Source organism: Brachycentrus maculatus, unplaced genomic scaffold (genome assembly GCF_059751285.1).
Source record: "Brachycentrus maculatus isolate JH-2025_06_01 unplaced genomic scaffold, ASM5975128v1 h1tg000061l, whole genome shotgun sequence".
NCBI lineage: Eukaryota > Metazoa > Arthropoda > Insecta > Trichoptera > Brachycentridae > Brachycentrus > Brachycentrus maculatus.
The window spans coordinates 2,761,384-2,785,334 of NW_028280815.1; the positions used below are offsets into that span (position 1 = coordinate 2,761,384).

Here is a 23,951-nt window from a genome sequence, read left to right on the forward strand (position 1 = left end):
GGGCCTCTATGGATTCTACCGATTTCTCATGTATTTACAGAATGTATTAGATGTAAGAAAGAATAAGACAATGTTAATATTAAATGCGCCTAGATGTTAAGTTGTATAAATAGATTACTGATAAAATAAACTTGTAAATTGTAATGTAATAACGAACTGTTGGAACGGCACCGGTACGGTATGAAAGTGTAGCCCGTCCGGTGCCCATTAGAGAGAGACAGAGATATGGCTGTCTCTCTCCCCCGGCCGCTGATTGGCTGTACTTTCCCACTGTCGGGCGGTACGCGATCACGGCCGGGTATATAGAGGGCGCATTTTCTAATAATAAACCAGTTCTGGTGTGACTGTTGAAACCTGTGTTTCATTTCTCCGCTCCCGCTCCTTGGACTACTCGCCGCGCCGCCAGCCTGGACCGCTTCGCCTCATTATACCGATTCACGGACCAGTTTCGGAAAGCCCTTATCAGGGCTATTGAGGTTGACTTGTCGGTCCAGTGCCGCTCTTCCCGGCTCATACATCCATTCACCTCCGTCCGTATCCAGCTTACTCGGTAACTCGGTACGGCGGGGCCGTCTGGAACGTCACCCCTTACAACGGTGGCATAGTTGGGAGATTCCGAAGAAGGCCAGGCGTGTACATTTTTGAGAGTCATCGCACGTAACCCACGCCGGTTACATTTTGGTCCTTCGAGCCGGATCCTTCAACGCAGTCTCCAGCTACGATGCCTGCATCCCTGAGGTCGGGACGCAACGTCGCCATGGAGCCCGAAGAGCAGCGCCGTGAGGAGGGTCGGGACTCGGTCAGTTCAGTCCGAACTGATGCGAGTAGCGACTTGCGCCGCCAGATGGCGGAGCTAGCCGCTAGCAGCGAGAGGCAGTTCCAGCAACTCCGTGAGCTCCTGTCACAGTGGACAGCAGCTAACGTAAGCCCCCCAGGGGGGGAGGCTATCGCGGGTGGCGTCACAGTTTCGGCGCCCCGCACGGAAAGACTCATGGAGGAGTCACGACCGGGTGTCGAACAATCCACCCACCTACGAACGCGGCAGGACGACGCCGCCAATCAGCCCAGAACGGGATTCAGGACATCGGCCGCAGCTCTACCGGTTCCGGTGTTGGATCCGGAACCTACGCGATTCGCTGGGGAATCGCGGGACGAACTGACCGGCCACAGAGGAGAAGCGCCCGGGGGACATGGCCCGGCGCCTACTGGCAACGCGGAGCCGAGGCGTATGGAAACCTCTGGCTTGCGTTGGCGCGCACCGGACGAACGCGATCGCTACCCGGTACGCGAATGGGTCGACAGAGCTCGACCGGACGAACGGCACCGCAGAGATGACGGAAGAGGAATCTACGCGGAGCCCTCACCCCGAGGCGGGGACTACTTTCGATGGTCGGGGCAGCCGCCGGAGTTGCCTAAGTTCAGCGGAGACCCGAGGGAATGGCGCCGCTTCAACGCGGCATATCTCCAATCTACTGAGAGATGGGGGATAGGGGACGCTGACAACATCGGAAGATTGGCGCGCGCACTGGAAGGGCGTGCGCGTCACATGGTAGCAGGCCTGCTACTGTATCCGCGCAACGTGTCGGAAATATTGCGGACGCTGGAGGACGCCTTCGGCAGCCCGACACTCATCATCGCGCAGATACTGGAAGACGCCCGGAGGATGCCGAGTCTCGCCGACCACCCCGCGGACGAAGCAGTCGTGGATTTTGCGGTTTCGATACGCAACGTCATCACCACCGTGGACGGGATGGACGCTTGCTATCTCGACAACCCGCAGCTGCTAGCGGAGATGGTTGCCAAGATGCCGACGCAACTCCGGTGGGATTGGTTCCGCGATCGCCGCCGCGAGACGAGGAGCAGTATCTACGATCTCGCCGCTTGGCTTGACGAGATCACCGCCGGCATCACGCGCCACGGAGGTCTGTTCAGAATGGTGGCGAGGAACAGAGACAAGGAGCGCGCGGGTCAGCGCGACAAGTGCGCCGAGCCCGCCCGCCGCGAGAACGCTCGACGCGTCGAGCCGAGGTATCACGTGTTTGCGACGCGCGACACAACAAGTGATAAGGAATGCGTATTTTGTAAGGCCAACGGGCATAACATACGCCGATGCAAACGGTTCGAGAAGAAAACCGTGGATGACCGCTGGGACTTTGTGCGGTCGTCCAAACTGTGTTACCAGTGTTTGGAATCAGGGCACAAGGTGCCAAATTGTGAAGCGAGAAGTTGTGATGTATGCGGAAAACACCACAGTAGGATCCTGCACTCCTTCCGCACGGACAGTGTTGTGGAAGATGAAAGTGAGGACGCTGTGGACAGTGCGCAGGTGCTGTGGACAAATGACTGTGAGGTCCCGGTCACATTCAAAGTGCTGCCGGTTACTTTGAAGGGACCGCGGGGGACCGCAAAAGTGTTCGCCTTGTTGGACGAGGCTGCGTCTGTGACCCTCCTCGAGGAGGGTGTCGCCCGCGCGATAGGTGCTACGGGGATAGCAAGGAATCTGACGATAAAAGGTGCGACTGGACAAAGCAACACACACAGGTCGCAGCGTGTAACGGTGACCTTGATAAGTGATCACAACGGGGAATTCGAGATCGGGGCGAGGACCATCAAGGACTTGGACCTTGTACACAAAAGTGGCGCGCCCGCGCGGACTGGAGCTCGCGTCATCAGACCGCAGATGCTGATCGGCCTCGATAACGCGTCTCTCATGTTCCCGATCGACACTCCAGTGCTTCGGGAGGATGGTCAGCTGACCATAGTGACCACACTGGGGCCAGTAACGTACGGGGGTACCGTACACCCCAACTTCAATCTGCCAAACAACCGGGTCGAGCAAGGGTTGGACGAGCTATTGAAGAGAAACTTCGCCGTGGAGTCATTGGGCGTCTCCACCGCCGAAAGGAATCGCGCAACCGATAAGCGCGCATTGGAACTCTTGAAGCATACTACAAGACAGCTCCCGTCAGGCCAATGGGAGACCGGGCTATTATGGGCTCGGGACGGAGACGTACTGCCGTGCAATCGCCAGGCAGCCTTGAACAGGCTTCACTCTCTAGAAAGGAAGCTAGGACGTGACGCGGCATTGGCAGCGGCTTACAAGGCCAAGATAAGTGAATATATTGGAAAAGGATATGCTGTGAAGCTCGACCCCGCAGAAGAGAATGTGCACCACCCGAGGGAGTGGTATTTACCTCACTTCGCTGTGAGTAACCCGAACAAGCCGGGTAAGATAAGAGTGGTATTTGACGCTGCCGCCCAGCACCGGGGGACGTCATTGAATGACCACTTACTGACAGGACCAGACCTCCTGTCCTCGCTGTTGGGGAACCTCCTTCGATTCAGGGAAGGGGCCGTGGCGGTAGCCGCAGACATCAAGGAGATGTTTCTGCGAATTAGGATCAATGAAGCTGACCAGCCATCGCAAAGGTTCCTGTGGCGAACGAATAGCCGGGATGAACCCGAAACGTACATGTTGACATCGATGATGTTCGGCGCGAAATGCTCGCCCAGTAGTGCCCAGTTTGTCCGCGACAAGGTCGCCCAAACGTACGCACACGAATTTCCGGCCGCCGCGGCGGCCATACAAGGACGAATGTATATGGATGACTATTTGGATGCGACCGACAGCGAAGAAGCGGCCGCATCCCTCATACATGGCCTGAGGCAGGTGCTCCTAAGGGGAGGCTTTGAGCTCACGAGGTGGGCGTCTAATAAGCCAGGAGTCCTGAAAGGCATTGCGGAAAAGGAAAAGGCGGAAAATGCCATCAGAATAGGAGAAGCAAATACAACGGAAAGAGTCCTGGGTTTAATGTGGAACCCCAGGAGCGACACGTTTCTCTTCGAATATGGGACCGAGATGGCCTCGATCCCCGAGAACCCCACCAAGCGCCAAATGCTGAGCGCGACGATGAGTATTTTTGACCCGGTCGGCTTTATTACGTGCCTCACCGTGCGGTCAAAAATTATCCTACAGGCCGTCTGGCGATCAAAGACGGGCTGGGATGAGACGCTGTTGCCGGAGCACTCTGAGAGATGGTCAGAGTGGCGCCGGCTGATGGAGAACAACGAATGCAGAATACCAAGATGTGTGCTACAGTCTAAAGGGCGACTCGTGACGCTGCACATCTTCTGCGACGCATCTGAACAGGCTTGTTGTGCGATAGCCTACTTTGTGAACGCCGGCGACGCGGCGTTCGTGATGGCCAAATCGAAAGTGGCCCCCCTGAAGCCGCTCTCCATACCGCGCCTAGAGCTACAGGCGGCACTGATGGCGGCACGGATGGCTGCCACCATCAAAAGGGAGAGTCAGGCGAGGATAGTAAGAACGATCTACTGGACGGACTCCAGCACGGTGCTGTGTTGGATACGCAATGATCCTTTGAAATATGCAACGTTCGTGGCCAATCGATTGGGAGAGATCGATGAGTTGACCACGCGTGAAGAATGGAAATGGGTCCCCACAAAGGAAAACCCGGCGGACATTGGAACCCGCGACAAGGGGACCCCTGACCTCTCAAGAGACGGACTGTGGTTTGGGGGCCCGCGTTTCTTGAGGGAGGAAGAGACAGAATGGCCCACAGAGAAAGTTGGGCGAACGAGACCAAGCGCAGAAGCGCTCGAAGAAAAACCGGTTCGACAGTTTGTCGGACACACAAGGAACGAGGAGGCCCTCCCGCAGGTGGAGCGGTTCTCCTCCTGGACCCGGCTGGTGCGCACGACCGCCTGGGTACTACGATTCATCTCCAGATGCCGGCGGCACTCGGTCACAGGACAACCCGGAGGGGGGTTTGAGTTGCGCGCCGCGGAGATGCAGGACGCTGAAAACATGTGGATTAGGAAGTCACAAGAAAGCTCATTTCAAGACGAGCTGCAAATGCTGCGGGAGGGAAAGGGAAGCCCGCCCGGAAGCCGTCTGTACGCCGCGACGCCGTACTTGGACAGCAATGGAATAATACGAATGGGTACACGCCTTAAGGCCGCGTCCGAATTCGCGGCAGGCCTCACTGCCCCACCCGTCCTCGACGGAGCATGCCGATATGTGCGGCTATTGATTGAACATGTCCACAAGAAAGGTGGACATCCAGGAACAGAAAGAACTGTAGCAGACCTACGAACGAAGTATCATATCCTGCGGCTGAGGGACGCCGCTAAGAAAATATCACGGGAATGTCAGACATGTGAGACAGCTCGGAGCAGACCAAGGATCCCACTGATGGGACAGTTGCCCGCATCCCGGCTTGCGTACGGCGCACCGCCCTTTGCGCACTGCGGAGTAGATTTCTTCGGGCCGATAGCCGTGACTGTCGGCCGAAGACGGGAAAAACGTTATGGCGTTCTTTTTACGTGTATGGTTACACGCGCCATCCACCTAGAACTCGCGTCCTCACTGCAAGCGGACTCCACGATAATGGCAGTGAGGCGGATGATTTCCCGGAGAGGGTGCCCCATCGCCCTGTACTCCGACAACGGGACCAATTTCCACGGCGCCGACAAAGAGATGCGCGACGCCGTGACGGAACTACGGAAGGATGGAAAATTGTTGGCGGAGCTGACAATTCGGAACATAAGATGGGAATACATACCGCCATCTTCCCCACACATGGGTGGGGCATGGGAGAGGCTCGTTAGGTCGGTAAAACGAGCTCTCAAGGCGACTTTAAACGAACAGGCTCCGAAGGAGGAGACCCTGAAAACGATACTGGCCGAGGCAGAGTATTCAGTTAACAACCGTCCACTTACACAGGTGACTCTGCAGCCCGAGGAAGCTATACCCCTCACCCCGAACCACCTGCTCATCGGAACCGCTAATGCGCACCCCACGCTGGCGCATTACGACGAAGACGACGAAGGAGCCTGCCTTCGCAAACAGTGGCGGATCGCCCAGAGATCCGCGGATATGTTCTGGCGGCGCTGGCTGCGGGAATATCTGCCAACGTTGGCCCAACGGAAGAAATGGCGCGATCCCGCGCCTCCGATCCAGAAGGACGACATGGTCGTAATTGTCGACCCGAACCTGCCGAGGAACTGTTGGCCGCGGGGAATAGTGACCCGAGCCGACCAAGCAGCAGACGGCCAAGTACGAGTCGTGGAGGTAAAGACCCCTAGGGGGGTCTACACCAGGCCGGCCGCAAAGATCGCGGTAATAAGAAGAGAAGGCGCGCGACCCGTCCCCGAGAATTCAGGTGCAGACTAGCTGCACGGGGGGAGTGTTACGGACGGATCGCACACCCCGTACGGCGGCCCTGAAAAAGAATTCCAGGCGCCTGGCGGCGAGCGAAACGGTCGCCCGTCGGAATGCGACCCGAAGAAGGGCCTCTATGGATTCTACCGATTTCTCATGTATTTACAGAATGTATTAGATGTAAGAAAGAATAAGACAATGTTAATATTAAATGCGCCTAGATGTTAAGTTGTATAAATAGATTACTGATAAAATAAACTTGTAAATTGTAATGTAATAACGAACTGTTGGAACGGCACCGGTACGGTATGAAAGTGTAGCCCGTCCGGTGCCCATTAGAGAGAGACAGAGATATGGCTGTCTCTCTCCCCCGGCCGCTGATTGGCTGTACTTTCCCACTGTCGGGCGGTACGCGATCACGGCCGGGTATATAGAGGGCGCATTTTCTAATAATAAACCAGTTCTGGTGTGACTGTTGAAACCTGTGTTTCATTTCTCCGCTCCCGCTCCTTGGACTACTCGCCGCGCCGCCAGCCTGGACCGCTTCGCCTCATTATACCGATTCACGGACCAGTTTCGGAAAGCCCTTATCAGGGCTATTGAGGTTGACTTGTCGGTCCAGTGCCGCTCTTCCCGGCTCATACATCCATTCACCTCCGTCCGTATCCAGCTTACTCGGTAACTCGGTACGGCGGGGCCGTCTGGAACGTCACCCCTTACAACGGTGGCATAGTTGGGAGATTCCGAAGAAGGCCAGGCGTGTACATTTTTGAGAGTCATCGCACGTAACCCACGCCGGTTACAGATATGCATATTATACAATAAATAAGTATTTTAAAATATGCCCTCAGTATGGGAAAAATCAATAAGAGAACATTTCTGTAATTTGTTATTATTGTGTGTGATGAAATATATTAATAAATAAATAAAATGCGTCTGTTGACAAAGCCATTTGTCATTCTCGCCCTTTCGGTTGTCGATGTATATAAAAATAATAAAACGAATGAGTTTTATGTGACATTTCGCATTAATGTCTGAATTATTTTGCTGAAATAACCATTTTTCATTTTTCCGGCCGCTTATTTGAGTACTAAAAAAGCTTTTGTTTATTCCCTTTTTGTGTTAGTTTAAAGTAATTATTATTTTAACAAAATACTGAAATACTACTAGCAAGCGCAATCAACGTAAATAATTGAACATTTCATTTTGCTCGAAGGAAGATTTTATTTTCTGAAGGAAATAATTGAACCGTTTCCAAGAAGTATGTAGCGGAACAAATTATTGTATTAACCTCTCCCGTACTGAAATTACACGTGATACGAAGGGGGGTACCATTGGACCCCAGTTCGTATTTGTATGGAAATTGTAGTACACAGCTCGCAGTAAGTACCAATTGAGTCATAGAGACACCACGTTCGAGCCAACGCGTCGTCATGCGGTGACTGAGTGCGGGTAGTGGGACACTAGATCCAACAAAAGTCTAGTAGTTTAGTTGACTCGCTTTCTCGTTTTGGTTGTACCACATTTATAAGAGTGAAAGAAATAGCAGACAAAACATTGATCTACGTACTTATATATCGTGGGTATACTGGCGAAATACGTTAACTTGAAAATATGCAATTTTGACTTAGTGATTTTGCGACGTTATGTAAACTGGCAAAATACACTAAATATATTGAAATGTCATATTTATATGGTGTTAAAAGTAAATTGAAGTTTATTTTGTGTATTTTATTCAGGCTAAAAGCTTTGAATAAAAGGAATTATTAAAACAGGGAATTTTGAGATAACGTATTTTGCCAGTATACCTACGATATTATTCTGATATATAAGTACGTAGATCTTGCAAAACCGATTAGGTGTGAAACATTTAACGATTTGAAATTATAGAAATAAAAACGGGAAATTTTTCCTTAATAGCACTATTGAAATTACAAAAAAATATGGAGTAAGTAGCTCTTATAATACATACATACTGAAGTTATCGAATTAAAATTCATATATGGGGGATTTCGATCCCCCTGTTAGATTCAGCTAGGTTAAAGAGTATGGAGGCTCTACAACGAGATCTGGAGGCAGGTAGAGAGATCGGGGTAGGATATGGGAGGCTGATTGCTGAACAAAGCCAGGATTGTTTCAGTCTTTCAAAGAACTTCGGGAGTTTTCGTTTTCAGGGACGGTTAACGGATATGACGTAGTCGAAACGTAACGTGGTTCAAATTTAAACGGGGACTTATTTCAAGGATTTTATTGGTGTCTCTACAAATAAAAAGAATGTTTAATTTTTAAATCAAACACAGATTTTTTGAGTCTACTAAGTTGTATTTTATTTATTAAATATAAGGGTACGTACCTATATCCCCCATTAGCTACTGTTGTCTCCCATAAATTATTGCTGCACATGTTAAAACTGTCACTTAGAATTGTATAGCTACATAAGGACCGTCATTCCATTTGATCTTCACATTCGTTTAAAAATGCCATAACTAGGCGAAACAATTGTCACAATATTAATTTTTAATGTTTTTTTGTTAATTAAATACAACTTAGTAGACTCAAAAAATCTGTGTTTAATTTAAAAATTAATACGTAAATTAAAATGAAGTTCTACAAATGAAACGCCAAATCAATAAATAAACAAAAAGAATTTTGTAGGTGTCTCCACATGATGGGAGATGCCTATCAATTTAATATTGAAGAAGATGGAAGTCTGTGCATCCCAGGGTTAGTGACATTTGGCTGGTTTAAATTATATATTTATACACCTGTGTAATGTTCACCATTCTGGCCATTATTGAACATCCCTTGTGCATTAATATGTCACCGTAGGGTTAATAATCCAGTGTCAGCGAGCACTACTCGTATATACACAGTTTGACATTCGTAATTGACATGAATTGATAATCATTACTCAAATATCGAAAAATAATATCAGTTATAATAACTAACTAACTAACTAACCATCACACCGCTTCCCTGAAAGGTTAGTCAGAGAGAATAGAATGCCACACTACTCTGTCTTTGCTAATATTATTCCCATCTTCCACACGCATGCGTCTCATCATACATACCGCTGACAAGTATTTGACATACTTAATAATGCCATGTTTTCCTCTATCTTACTCTGCCTCTATTTCAAACTACATTCACCTCGTACTTTTTATGGTTCTTTCCCTCACTCATTTGTTCCACATATCCAAACCATATCTTTTCTTAATTTTACCAATAAAATGCTCATCTCAGCCATGCATTCTTTCCTAATTTCGCCATTCGAACACCTATCATACATCATTCTGCCGCACACTCGTCTGAGGCATCGTTTTTTTACTGCATTCAGTCTACTTTCATCCTTCTTTTACCAGATCCAGGCTTTACTTTCATACAATAGAGTTGAAACCAGCACGTTGTATACTAACAGTTTGGATAACGCTGATAGGTTTTTATTTGGTATATGTAAACGATTTCCGTGTAACATTCATTCTGTTTTCAATGTTTTCATTTAATTTGTAATCTTTAATCATTTTTACACCATCTAATTAGACAAGATATATAAATAAATTAAGAAGTTATGTAATTATCTTTTGCGTACGCGCTCGTGAAGGAAGCCTCCCCGTTTAAAGTGTTATCACATAATACCTTCCCTTAATGAGATTTGGCTTGTAAATTCGGTTTCACACAACGTAATACACCCCAAAGTGTTACAGGAATACCATAATCTTTCCCTTATAATTTTGGGATACTCGTATCGTAAACTCCGAGCAGTGGAGATAATATTATAGCCATTCTAATAATTATTAAGTATCTTTAGTCCGTAAGTGCGTAAAGATTTACCGTAATAATGATTTAAAGGGTGAAATGAAGTATTTGCGGTAAAATATTATCGCGCAATGCCAGCTTGTGGCTAAAACTTTTTTTTTATTTGTTTATATTTTATCATACACACAATTATAAATTACAATAATTTATATATTAAATATTAAAATCAAACACTGATTTTTAGTGTACTAAATTTGGTGGTAACACGGTGTTTAAAAATGATGCGGAATGCAGCGAAACACGTGTCACAATAAATTTGAAGAAATTGTGGTATTTACAAAGTAAAACATTCATGAAAAATACTCAATTGTATTTTATTTTTAAAAACACAAAGAAAAATCAAATTCGCGACGATTGTTTCGGCTTGTTATTACATTTTTAAACTCTTATCTTCATATTAGTTTAAAAATGCCATACCAAGGCGTAACAATTGTCACAAAATTTATTTTAATGTGTTTTTTTAATAATAATATACAATTTAGTGGACTCTAAAAATCAGTGTTTTTTTTTTTTTTTTTAATTAATATATATATTAAAATAGAGTTGTACAAATTAAACGCCAAATCTATAAATTACAATAATGTGCCGTCACTATGAGTTGTAAAACTATATGTAAAAAAAAATGTTTGTGACATGCAATCAAATACGACATGACCGAATAACGTGATCTATTTCAAATCTACCCATCTCTATTATTCATTTATGAATTACTTTTTCATGCATTGTTTATGTTTTTTAAACAATTTTATGGATATTCAAAACAGGTTGTAAAATTTTGTTACAAAAAATCTTACTTAAAGATGTATTCGTTTCCTATTTCCTTATCTTGAGTTCCTTTGTCAAAATATACACGGAATGCAAAACCTCGGCAATGATTTCGCGGACCATATTGATATGTGGAATATGTCACTTCCTAACGTATAAAGCAATAATAATTACTTATTTATTGATTTGGCGTTTAATTTGTAGAACTCCATTTTAATTTATGTATTAATTTTAAATCAAACACAGATTTTTTGATTCTACTGAGTTGTATTTTATTAACAAAAACACATAAAAAATTATATTGTGACAATTGTTTCGCCTTGTTAGGGCATTATCAAACGACATTCGTATAATTTTTTATGTGTTTTTGTTAATAAAATACAACTCAGTAGACTCAAAAAATCTGTGTTTGATTTAAAATTAATACATAATAATAATTACAATAATTCCATGTTTTATATGTTCATCCTTGTTTAGATAACTACTTTTCGAACCAATAATATACTTAAAAAGAGAAAACATATTATTTTATCGTAAAGTAAACAACATTAATATATTATGTACAAATAGGCAACGGCCGTTAATAAAGGGAAAAAAGTTTAAACTTAAATTCATTAATTGATTCGGCAGTCTCTTGTGAAAGTATTTATTATTATTTTTATTTAAACTTTAAATCAATCACACGTGTACGATAACGACGTTTTAAACAATAGAATTTCTTAATATTCAATATAGATCTAAAATTTAAAAAAAAAATCAAAAAATTTCAAAAAAAAAAAAAACCCTTACCGCACCTCAATGGTGCATAGGGCACTGCTTCATATAAACGCAGTGTTATCTCGATCGTTTTACACATGAAGGAAAGGTGATCAGCCCTCCACGTCAGGTACCAGTCCAGTGTAATATTGAATAAATATTAGAGTGAAAAAATCACTTATAATTATTAAACCCCCCTGGGAATCGAACCCGGGACCTCCAGAACGGTAGCCGAGCATGCTGACCATTACACCACGGAGGCGGACAAGAATAAAATACAATAGACAATAGATCTAAAATTAAGAAATAATATTTTGTTTTTCCTAGAATATTTTCACAGCGTATCCATTCGTAAGTACCTCACTGAAATAATTGATATTCGCGATAATCACATCCCCTGTAAGTGGTTCCCCAATTTATATTCGATGCGTATATCACAATAAAGGACGTATTACGACCCATAAATAATATGTGGAGTGATAGACGTTACCGCTTCTCGTTAGGCGCAATCGCTTTCCAGTGGCGGGCTGTAAAAGTGGGCTTTAAAAAACGTAACGTGACCAGACTCGACCGTAAATATCAATTTGTTCCTCAAATAAAACAAAAAGCGCCCAACGCCAAACGGAAAATACATCATAAATAACTATCACAGATAATACGCAACTTGGGCGAGGGCCGTTCAAATGGTTAAGGGATTATCATATTATTTTTTAATAAAAAAACTACATTCACAAAAATTTTGACTGTGTCCGAATACATGATCACAAATCTGGGTTTTCTAGATTTATGAGTTATTTTACATTTTTTCTTTTGACATCGCAACATAGTGAAGGAGAATATATAAGTCTGGGTATTTACAGGACTTATAACTGGTTAAGACTTATAGGCTAGTTAGTCTATGACAGGTCATAAGCCCTGTAAATATTACGACTTCTATATTCTTCTTTATCTACATATGTTGAGATACAAAAAGAAAAAAAATATAAAGCAAAACGATAAAACATGCTTTCCATAAAATTCTGTTTTACCGTTTTTTTCTTACTAATTCGTTCTACATCTCTTAACCATATCAAAACACTTTCTGCATTTCATCATTCAAATATCTATCATCCGATACATCGTTTTGCTTCAAGTTCGTCTGAGTGATCGCATTTCGTCTGCAATCAGTGTACATTCATCCATCTCTTGCCAATATTTATTTTATAATACAACATAATTCATTAATCTCTATCCGTCATTTAGTTTTCGCACCAATCAATCATCAACAATTATTATCCATTTGATAATTGAGAACGTGTCGAGATAAAAGGTTCATAAATCAACATCCCTATATTAGTAGATAATTCATTAATACTCCTAATACGATTGATCACCTTACCTTCATGAAATCAACACTGCGTCAATGCAACGCAGTACCTTATACACCGTTGGGTAAGGGTAAGAAGAAGATGAAGAAATCTATATTTTATATTTGAAGCACTAACTTTGTGATTTTCCATTTTATAATTAAAATGTAACTTTGTTTTAAAATCCCTTTAAATATTTTATTATACTATAAAACTTAATTATAATGTCTACCGGCTTCGAAGCTATCCGCTTCTTTATAAAGACTTATTAATTATTAGTATTAATCAGTCTTGATAAGGAAGCGGTTAGCTTCGAAACTGGTAGACATTATAATTATAAGAAGTCTATTTATGTACCATTTGGTTTATTTCATTCTTTTGATTGTTAAAATATCATTAAAACTGGTATATTTGTACTACTACTACTACTACTACTACCATCGCGCCGTTTCTCCGCCACACTCTTCTGTTCTGACGTACACTCCTCGCCTCCTTCACATCCATACATCTAATCATACATGCCCTCCGATTACGTAGACTTTTGACACCACCAGCTTTTAGGTTCTGGTTGCTCTGATCGTGCCAAGTCTTTTTCGGTCGTCCTCGTTCTCTTTTCCCTCTCACATTTGCCACATACATTTTCTTAGTAACTATCTCGTTATTGGTATATTTGTAGATGTTATTTATATTGTATATAGCACTTCCATATAAGTAAATGTGTATGAATATAAAATAAAGGCTATGAAAACTCTTAAGGCATCCCTCGAGATATATTTTCCCATTACCGAAGTTACAAATATTATGTAATTCGTCGTCCACGAGGACATTGGATTGTAATTCAGGACTATAATATCAAATTCTTTGCTTGCGTAACCATTTTTTTCTGAAATTGTGCCCTAGATATTTTATATCAGGGGTGGCCAACTGTTAGTATCTCCTCAAAAAACCCAAGTATCCTTCACAGTTCTGTTTTCCTGGGCGACAATTCCACTGAAATACGTAATATAATAATAATAATAAAACCCTTGTCCGCACCCCAATGGTGCATAGGGCACTGTGTCATATAAACGCAGTGTTATCTTGATCGTTTACACATGAAGGAAAGGTGATCAGCCCTCCGCTTCAGGTACCAGTCCATGTTTATATTGAATAAATATTACAGTGAAAAAATCAATTATATTTATTTTACCCCCCTTGGGAATCGAACCCGGGACCTCCAGAACAGTAGCCGAGCGTGCTGACCATTACACTACGGAGGCGGAGAAAATACGTAATATACGAGTATATTATTATAACTTTTTAAATTTACAACATTTTTAGTGTGTCTTCTTCATCTGTGTTGAGATGTCAAAAAAATAACTCATCAGTAGATAAAATCTTCATTTGTGAAGAAGTATTTGTACACACTCAAATGTCAGTTTAATTAGGTTGAAATTTGAAATCTAGTTGATTCTCTTTTTTAGCCTCATATAAAAACTGAATGTTGCACGTGTGTAAAGAAATCACCTAACCAGCCTATGATAAGTCATAAGTCCTGTAAATACCCAGACTTCTTTTTCTTCATCTATGTTAATATGTCAAAAAACATTCACATGGTTTTTTTGTATACATCAAATGTGGAGGTCCTCACCAAAACGTTACATTTCCATTATAAATGATTTTAAGTAATCGGGAATTCTAGCTTGTAAAATTGTTATATTTTGGTGCGATTTAATGATTTCATATTGGTTTAACACAGGATTGGTCACGTTTTGTCGCTACTTTAATTAAGATTTCGATAGAATACAGTAAACAGAACAGATTTGCATGTAAAGGATTTTTTGTGCAATATTGGAAATGTAACTTTTGGTGAGGAACTCCACTAATTATAACATGGAAGATTTATCAATTCAATAGTATTTTCATGTAAGTCACGCGCAGCATTGAACTGGGATCACTCTACGTACATTTCTTCTCTGTATTTCAACATTTCGGAGCATTGAATCATCCCCGGGTCACATTCCCAACGCTTGGCAGACCCTAAACTCCACGGGGTATCGCCCGGAATGTGACTTGGGCGAAAAATCAATTATTTATGGCCGGCACCGCTGATTAATCTGGACGGTAATGAAAGAATCCGTGATTTCTGGTCCAACCAACCAACCCTACACCCGAACAACCAACACCCGACCAACCACAAATATATCGTGTGTAACCAACCATGTTCGTGCAAGATCTTGTAATATATGTATATATTACAGAAAAGGAAGTATTAATGATCATTTTCATCATTTTAAGTCTTTAATGTTAAATCAAACACTGATTTTTTAGTCTTCTAAGTTGAATTTTATTGTTTAAAAAAAAAAAATCAATTTTGTGACAATTGTTTCGCCTAGTTATGGCATTTTGATTTGAAACAACGTTTAATATATCATGTGTCTAAGGTTGTCTAAGATCTTATAACATATGTATACCATATACTAATTACAAAAAGGAAGTTATCATTATATTCATCATTTTATGTATTAAATGTTAAGTGAAAAACTGTTTTTTTAGTCTACTAAAATTTATTTTATTGTTAAAAAAACTTAAAAATCAATTTGTTTCGCCTAATAAGGGCATTTTAATTTGAAAATGCCATAACCAGACGATAAAACTGTTACTGATTTGATTTCAATGTTTCTTTTTAACAAAAAAATAGAACTTAATAGATTAAAAAAATCAGTGATTGATTTAACATTCAATACATAAATTAAAATGCAGTTCTATAAATTAAACTCTAAATCCATAAATAAATACATATTCATCATGATATATGAGAATAAAAAAAGAGAATCAAGTGGAGAAAATTCCAACCTTATTAAATTGACAACATTTTGGTTGTGTCCAAATACTTCTTCACAAATCGCTCACTCGTTTCAAGAACGTCATAAATCAAAAAACTTGATTTTTCAGGAGAACGTTTTTTATGTTTAAAAATATAATACAATGTATTAAAAATAAATATCAAGCCACTTTTTGCACTTTTTACTATGCAACAGATCTTTTTAGGTAAAACCTGAATGATTTTTTCTCCATTTAAAAAATATTTGGTATTTTAAAAAAATAATTAAACACTACCTTTTCTTCAAAATGCAAAAACCACACTTTCTGACCTGTAGCGGGTAAATATTAAGTTAAAAATATGCCTGTTTGCTGGGATATAGTACATTTTCCGGCCATTCCGAAAACATGCACAACTGAAAATTGACGATTTTTGATTTATGACGTTCTTGAAAGGAGTGAGCGAAATCTGGATTTTATCCATAGAGGAGTTATTTTTTTGACATCTGATCGTAGATAAAATAAGACACACTCAAAATGTTACAAGCAACTACGGTACATCTACCGTCTTTAAGAACAGTGTCCGTCGACGGTTGCTTCTCGTTGGAAAGGACAAGGTAGAATGTGAATTAATTAAAGTTCAGGTGTATTTATTTAGTCTATTTAGTCTATTTAGTCTATTTAGTTATAAAACCTTTATACTGTAAATTTTTATCGTATCTTTTGTATGTAATGTAAAAATCTAATAATTAAAAAAATATTAAAATAAAAATAAAATTGTATTAACATGTAAGCATTTCGGCTCAACACAGGCCATGCCTAAAGAGCCGTAATACATAAGTAATACATATAGTAAAAAATGTATGTATCTATGAAATAGATAAATAAAATAACATAAAAAATATTATAGGGATATTATGTACGTAAATTTACGTTATGTCATTCCTTACGTGTTGGGAGTGACATCCCGATAAAATGAACGTAACGCGGCAAAATAGAGTGGATCTAAAAATAAGTATCCTGCTAAATCCACAAGGATCTTTTCCGTGATTTTTTCACAGTAAAAGCGGAAGTGTGCACCGTCCTTGCGGAATCCTGGCTCAGGGGAAATATGTCGCAAATCCACGCTCAACGAATAATTTTTGGGACAAATCTAGGAGGCAAAAATATACGAAAATGTGTATTAGGTCTCTTTTGCAGTAGAGAAATCTTGTTTCCTTTTTTTTTAATATTCATCGCCCTGCAATAGTCAGTGGCGTGCAGGAAGAATTAATTAGGGTAGGCAGTAAAGTAATCTAGTTCCTATTTACTAGTGTAGGCAGTAGATCGGCTGTCCAAACTTAAAACACAGTAAGGGACATTTTTTAGTACGTTTTTTTTGCATATTTGGACTAAGTAGAATCTACTTAGTCCAAAAATGCAAAAAAATGTACTACAAAAAAAAGTGTCCCTTACTGTGTTTTGAGTTTGGACAGCCGAGATGTAGGTAGTTAGGTAAGCTAGGTAAGGTAGGGTAGGTTCTGGTTGCGGTTTTATATGGTTTTATATGCGTGTAAGTTAGGATAGGCACTGCCTTTCTGCCTAAATGGAAGACACGTCCCAGGCGATAGTGTAACATATCTCATGAATGATCAAGTTTCATTCATATATGTATATGTTTGACCCCATTCTAGCACAGCTTGATTCCTTTTATTAATAACGGGTCCCTAAGACCGGTAAATGTATGAAATTTATATATTTATGTATAAGAGCAACAAAAAAAAACCTCAATTAAAAAAAGGCGATACAGCTGATACAAAAATCAATCGTGTTGTATTACTTGGTTATTTTATATTTTTTTTATAAATTTAAACTATAACTGTAACTAAATATAGCAACTAATATATTTTGAGGAATATTTCACTTGGGAATCTTGAATGAGTTAGAACATTTTCATAGTAAACTAATAATTGCAGACAATCCATACAGATGGAAGTGCTATGCATGTTGCGGATGACAGGCGTTTACAAATCTCAAATAAAACAATTTATGAAAATGTGTAAATCGCAGATATTTTTTTCGGCGATAAAATCAAAATAATGGAATATAAATTGATGATTTATCATTTTTAAATGTACGTGTGAGTATAATAAGTCATTTTAAAATATCCGTAATTTTATAGTATTTTTTTACACACGTAATCAGTGTTTCATTTCAATCTTCCGGTTTCGTTGTTACACACATTCACAACATTTTGAGTGTGTCCAAATACTTTACAAAATGTGGATTATCTTCAATTACAGGAATTATTTTCATATTACTTTTTGACATCTCATCAAAGATGAAGAGGAATATGGAAGTCTGGGTTCTAGTGATTCAAGAACAATGTTCCAAAATTGGTTCATATATATAGAACTTCCAAGAATTTAAGTAGTGTGGTTGTCAATCATGGGTAGAATTGGTGAATGTCTATGACGGTCGTCAGCCCTGTAAATGCCCAGACTTCCATATTTTTGTTCTGCTTTGATGAGATGTCAAAAAATAATTTGAAAGTTACACACATTGTTAGACTTATCATGAAAAGGTTGTAAAAATGTTGCTCTTTTATAATACACAGTTCTACTCAGAAATATAATTTTAAATATTAAAAAAAAGTTAAATACATATAAACTGACGAGATTATAAGTAAATTACTTTCAGACGATTTCTATAAGGCCTTTTTTCTTTTCATATCCTATTTTTTATTGATGCAGTTATCTTTCAATAAACTTCTGATATGTTCATAATATAGTTTTCTTAGCATTTGTAAAATTGTTAAATATATATGTACATATACTTACAAATATATATTCATTTATAAAATCACATGAAAAATTAGTGTATTATTTTTTCCAGAGACCCTACAAGCCATCTTAAAAGTGTTGATGCTCCACATATACCCGCGGACGAAGTCTTATGTGATGGAGAATTTCATCCTTGCTGCCTTTTAGACGATGGGAATACATCCTTAAAATGTCAAGGTACCTATCTTAATTTTTTTTATCACACGTCTGACAAAAATATTTTGAATTTAAAAATTTACAAAAATAATCATATTTGATTGAAGGAATACTGTTTTAATATCAATTTACTGTGTGAAAGTGTTGTTATATAGAAAACATTTTAAAATATTTTTTTTAAAGTTTTTTTTTTATCTTTTTAATTAAATTTAAATACACATTTTTACTTCCGTTAAATTAAACCATCATTAAGGTAAAAGTTTACGAAAAGATTGGTAAAATAAAGCAACATTGTTTTTAACCACTTTTTTTTAAACAAAGTTGTTTTAATTTATTTTAGACATCTCATCAAAGATGAAGAAGAATATGGATGTCTGGGCATTTACGGGGCTAACGTGTGCAAAATGATCACTTAATCCAGCCTATGACGGTCGTCAGCCCCGTAAACTCAAAATGTTGTAAAGTTTTTTTTATTTTATAAAGTTTATAAAATGTGCCACAAAGTATCTGCTAAAAACATTCACGAAAAGATTGGTGCTTAAAATTATTCTTTAATGACATATTAATTAACAGATTTAAAATAAAACACTAAATAATAATAATAAAAATAAAAATATATACCAAATATGGTACACATATTAGAAACGCGAGTAAATATTTAAAAAAAAATGGAAATCATTTTAAGTTTGTAATGAAGTGCATTGAAAAAATTATTACGTTATCTTACTAACAAAAAAATTTGTATAAAAACTTACGTTTACGTATCCCAATTTTGTGGCCAAAAGTGCAGTGTTGACAGACCACTTGAAGCACACAGAATTTTTCACTGGAAAAATAATGATAAAAAATGAGTGATTGACCGGCTTGACGCGATACGCTCGACGCTCGTGTTGTGAAAGCTCCGCGAAAGCTCCCGAAAGCACGACCTCTCCGCGAGAAGCTCGGGAGACGAATGGACTGGATTTTGAAATCAAGGAAGGAGAGACCCCTAACGCTAGCCTGTGGTAACATTTTTGTTATATATATACGTATTACAATACAAAGGTAACGCTTCCATTAATGACCGATTGATGATTATACAAGCATTTAGAAGATATTAAATGTATGTACATACAATAGTAATATTACCAATGATTAATTTGAATGACTTTGTTTAAAAATTAAATTAGGATTCATTAAACAAAGTTTTGTTCAAATAATGGATTAGGACATTCTTTCGTAATAAATGTTTGAGAAATAATTATTTATTGCAGTTATTTGATAATAGAAAAAAAACACACTTTGTTATCGAGAGCTCTAATTAATTTTGATTAATTTATATAAGTGTTGAGAAAAATAAGTTTTATCGTTTTTTAATAGGACTTTTAACATGATTTTTTTTTATAACTGAGGAACGAGAATAATTACGAGGTTGTAAAAATAACAGATTGTCTGCCTCTATAGAGTAGTGGTTAATACATTTGGGTACCATGCTAGAGGTCCTGGGTTCGATTCCTTATCTTAGGGGTCAAAATATATTTTTTTAATATTTTAATATTTATTTAATTTTACACTGGTATCCGAAGCACAGGACTAATCACATTGTTTTTTATATAATAAATTATTTAATCTATACAGCATTGATTTGATGCAGTGCCCTATGCACCATTAGGTGTGAATAATTGTCAATAGTAGTAGTATTAGAGATAAATCGCCTGTGAGATATGTGGTTTATAAAAAAATACGCTTTAATTTCATTAATTAATTTTGGCAGTCACTTTGTGGTAAAACCTATTCATTTTTAATTTAAGTTAAACCTAGAAAAATAAAATAAGCTCTTAATTAACAATGTGACAATGATTTTAGCCTCCCCCTATTGTCTATGTTCACACTGATAAAAAGAAATAAATAATAAATAAATAAATAAAAATCAGAAACAGCTTCTACCTTGAACACCTTCAACGTCCAAGGACACAATTCTAAAATTTAGACTAAGCTTGACATACAAAATTTAAAAAATGATATGGAATGCATCAAAACACAAAACACAATAGATTTTAAGAAATAGTGGTATTTACTAGGTAAAACCAAAATAAAAAATTACTCTCTAGTATGCGCGTTCGTATGTTATGCAAAATTCCTTGTCACAAACACATTTTACGCTTTTTGATGTCATAAATTATATATTTTATACGGCGTTAATAGGACCTTTACCATTATTTGTATGATAAATTGTTGTAGGTATAAAATTCAATAAGTACAGCTAACAAAAACTTTATGAACGATATAAAATGTATCGAGTGGAGAGTGGAGAGTGGAGAGTGGAGGGTGAAATAGGAGTATAGCGGTTTGTAAGTAAAGCCTCCTGTAGAGGCCTAGGTATGCAAATATACGAGAACCTTGTACTGCTGTTTTTGACACCTGATTTTTATGCTGTTTATTTAGGATTAATGCTTTATTTCTGCTTAAGTCAGACAGGCGCGAAAACAAAAATGTAAAAAATATTGAGATTACCTATATACTAAGGTCCGATTTTATACAGGTAACTTTTTTATTAAAAAAAAACATATTTGTAACTCTCTCCTTATCATTCATCGTTCACTTTGTGTAATACACAAAGTGAAAGATGAATGATAAGGAGAGTGTTATATTACCATACCACAAAGTCAAAAGTTTTAATATTTAAAATATATTTATTGTAACTGCAGACAAATGGTAGAATTCCATATAGAATTGTTGGGTAATATATCCAATATTAAGCATGGTTTATTTGGTTGAATTCTACATTTATTTATGTTTATTTTAATACGTGACGCGTTTCGTCTTCTTAGGACATTATCAAACACAACAGAACTTCTTAGGACATTATCAACAGAGTGTTTGATAATGTCCTAAGAAGACGAAACGCGACACGTATTAAAATATACATAAATAAATAAAGAACTCAACCAAATAAACCGTGTTTTATTTTGGATATATTACCCAACAATTTAAAATATAAATCATTTTTGTGTTTTACTATTTTTTTAAATCAATTATATGTTATTTTTCTGTGCCTAAGCGTCTCATTATTAAATTTAAGAATCAAATTGTGGTAGAGTGGGTTTGAACCAGAAACCCAGACTCTAAGTTTAAGATACTTACCACGGGACTGCAACCTGACACGTACTTTGACGAAAATAACTTTTCATAACGCATTTAAGGCAACAATTCGGCGGTAAAATGATAATCGGTAAACGTGCCAATGACACATCATAAGCTTTGTATATCTATACGCCCATATTTTTTACTCACAGGAGGGGTTGGAGGCGAATTACGAGGAAGGCGAAGACCTATAGATTACTTTTTTTTATTTTTTTTTATTTTATTAATTTGGAAATTTACATAAAATTTGCATTTAAAAAAATGCAATAATGAGTAACAAAAAAACAGGTAATTTAACATTCGAATTACAAAATTTCACAAATGTTAAACGAGAATTAAAGTAAAAAGAGTAAAAAAAAACATTTATAAGATGCGCAAGTTTAAAAGAGCAATAAAGTAAAAATAAGTGCAATAAGGCAACAGCAAAAAAAAAACAGTTATATAAAAAATTAGATTGCTGTAATTCGTACTTTATTTCGTTAACGTACTAGTAAAAACATACCCTTTATAGTTTTTACATTTATTCATATTAACATATTCAATCTACGTAATTGGACAGAAACCGCAACAAAAAGAAAAGAAAAAGCCATAAGTAAAAAATATTCAAGTTTTACTAAAACTCGATTTCCTAACCTTCAAATAATTCGTTGAAACATTTCAAGATGTTGATTACGTCACTTGAAAATTCAAATGAAGCAGCCGTAATAAAGGTTTTTAAAAGGGAGGAAGAGGGTTCAATTGATAATTTCCCGGCTAATAAATAAATACCGATTCGAGGAGCGCTCTGATTGGACTCCAATAGGAATAACTTCAAGTCAGAGGATGAGAAAGGTCCCGATAAATGAATGAAATGAGAAAGGGGTGGAAATCGGAGTTTAAACGAGCTAATTAGTAACAACATAAATCTTTGAAAATACTCTTTTCTCTATTTTATTCGGAATAAGGACTAAGTGAAAAATCCTTCTAAAAATGCGTTATTCAAAAAGTAATTAAAAAGGACTTGACGAAGGAATGTTGAACATGTACTTGTATGTTCCTGCCGTGTGACTAATATATGTGTATTTATATATATATATATATATATATATATATATATATATATATATATATATATATATATATATATATATATATATATATATATATATCATAATTCATTACATTGAGTATAAGTCCCTCTCAAAAGAGCTTAGTCTCTTTTTTGGAGAGGCACAGCGTAACTACATAGTATAAAATATGTTTTAAGTAGAAACGCTTAGCAAATAACTTAAAATTTAAATATTCTTATCACTTTATTAAATAAAATAAAAGACAAAAAACAAAAAACAAACCTTATAAAATGTAAGCTTCGTCCACCTCACCCACTTACCCACAAAGCGTCAAAAATAATCATCAATTTATATATTAAATGTTGAAATCAAACGTTGATTTTTTATGTCTACTAAATTTTATTTTATCTTTAAAAAATTTATTTTTTGACATCTCATCAAAGATGAAGAAGAATATGGAAGTCTGGGCATTTACGGGGCTTACGACCGTCATAGGCTGGTTTGAGTGATCACTTTACACACGTGTAACATTCACCAATTCTACCCATTATTGACAACCACACTACTCAAATTCTAATTAGAATTTGAGTAGTGTGGTTGTCAATAATGGGTAGAATTGGTGAATGTTACACGTGTGTAAAGTGATCACTCAAACCAGCCTATGACGGTCGTAAGCCCCGTAAATGCCCAGACTTCCATATTCTTCTTCATCTTTGATGAGATGTCAAAAAATAATATGAAAATAACTCCTGTAATTGGAGATAATCCAGATTTTGTGAACAAGTATTTGGACACACTCAAAATGTTTTAAAAAATTTAATTTGTCTGTATCTGTTTCGCCTTGTTATGACATTTTCAAACGAATATTAAAATATTTAGTAAATAAATAAAAATGGTGCTCTACAAATTAAACGCCAAATCCATAAATAATCGTAAATTTTGTAGACATTGAACGACTAATGAAATGAAAATAAATTAATAAATAAGGATGAATTCCATATTATTTCAAGTTAATTTAATAAAGTGTGTGGTTTTTTTATTCACCTGAAGCAGTAAGTCTACCCCATGACAGTGTGTCTCTGCACTGTGTAATGAAGCATAGAATTAACGGCCGGTATTTAGGTACAAGTAC

The 23,951-nt window shown here is 38.3% G+C and overlaps 2 protein-coding genes across 2 annotated transcripts in view; one reads left to right on the forward strand and one right to left on the reverse strand.

Annotated features, from left to right (window-relative positions):
• The window catches only part of vex (somatomedin B and thrombospondin type 1 domain containing protein vexed), a 183,976-nt gene extending 164,375 nt beyond the window's left edge, over nt 1-19,601 (reverse strand). The window contains exon 1 of the mRNA XM_088256450.1: nt 19,403-19,601. The gene's annotated coding sequence lies outside the window, so the exon portion shown is untranslated. The remainder of the gene's footprint in view (nt 1-19,402) is intronic.
• LOC148311598 (uncharacterized) lies at nt 722-6,196 on the forward strand. The gene is made up of 2 exons (XM_088256490.1): nt 722-1,566; nt 2,254-6,196. Exons 1-2 carry the CDS (start codon nt 722-724, stop codon nt 6,194-6,196), a joined length of 4,788 nt encoding a protein of 1,595 aa, XP_088112616.1.
• Nucleotides 19,602-23,951: the final 4,350 nt, after the last annotated feature.

Coding starts and splice junctions, on each gene's coding strand:
- LOC148311598 (XM_088256490.1), top strand. CDS start 722: ATGCCTGCATCCCTGAGGTCGGGACGCAACGTCGCCATGGAGCCCGAA. Junction 1,567..2,253: donor ATGGTAGCAGGCCTGCTACT/GTATCCGCGCAA, acceptor AAAACACCACAG/TAGGATCCTGCACTCCTTCC.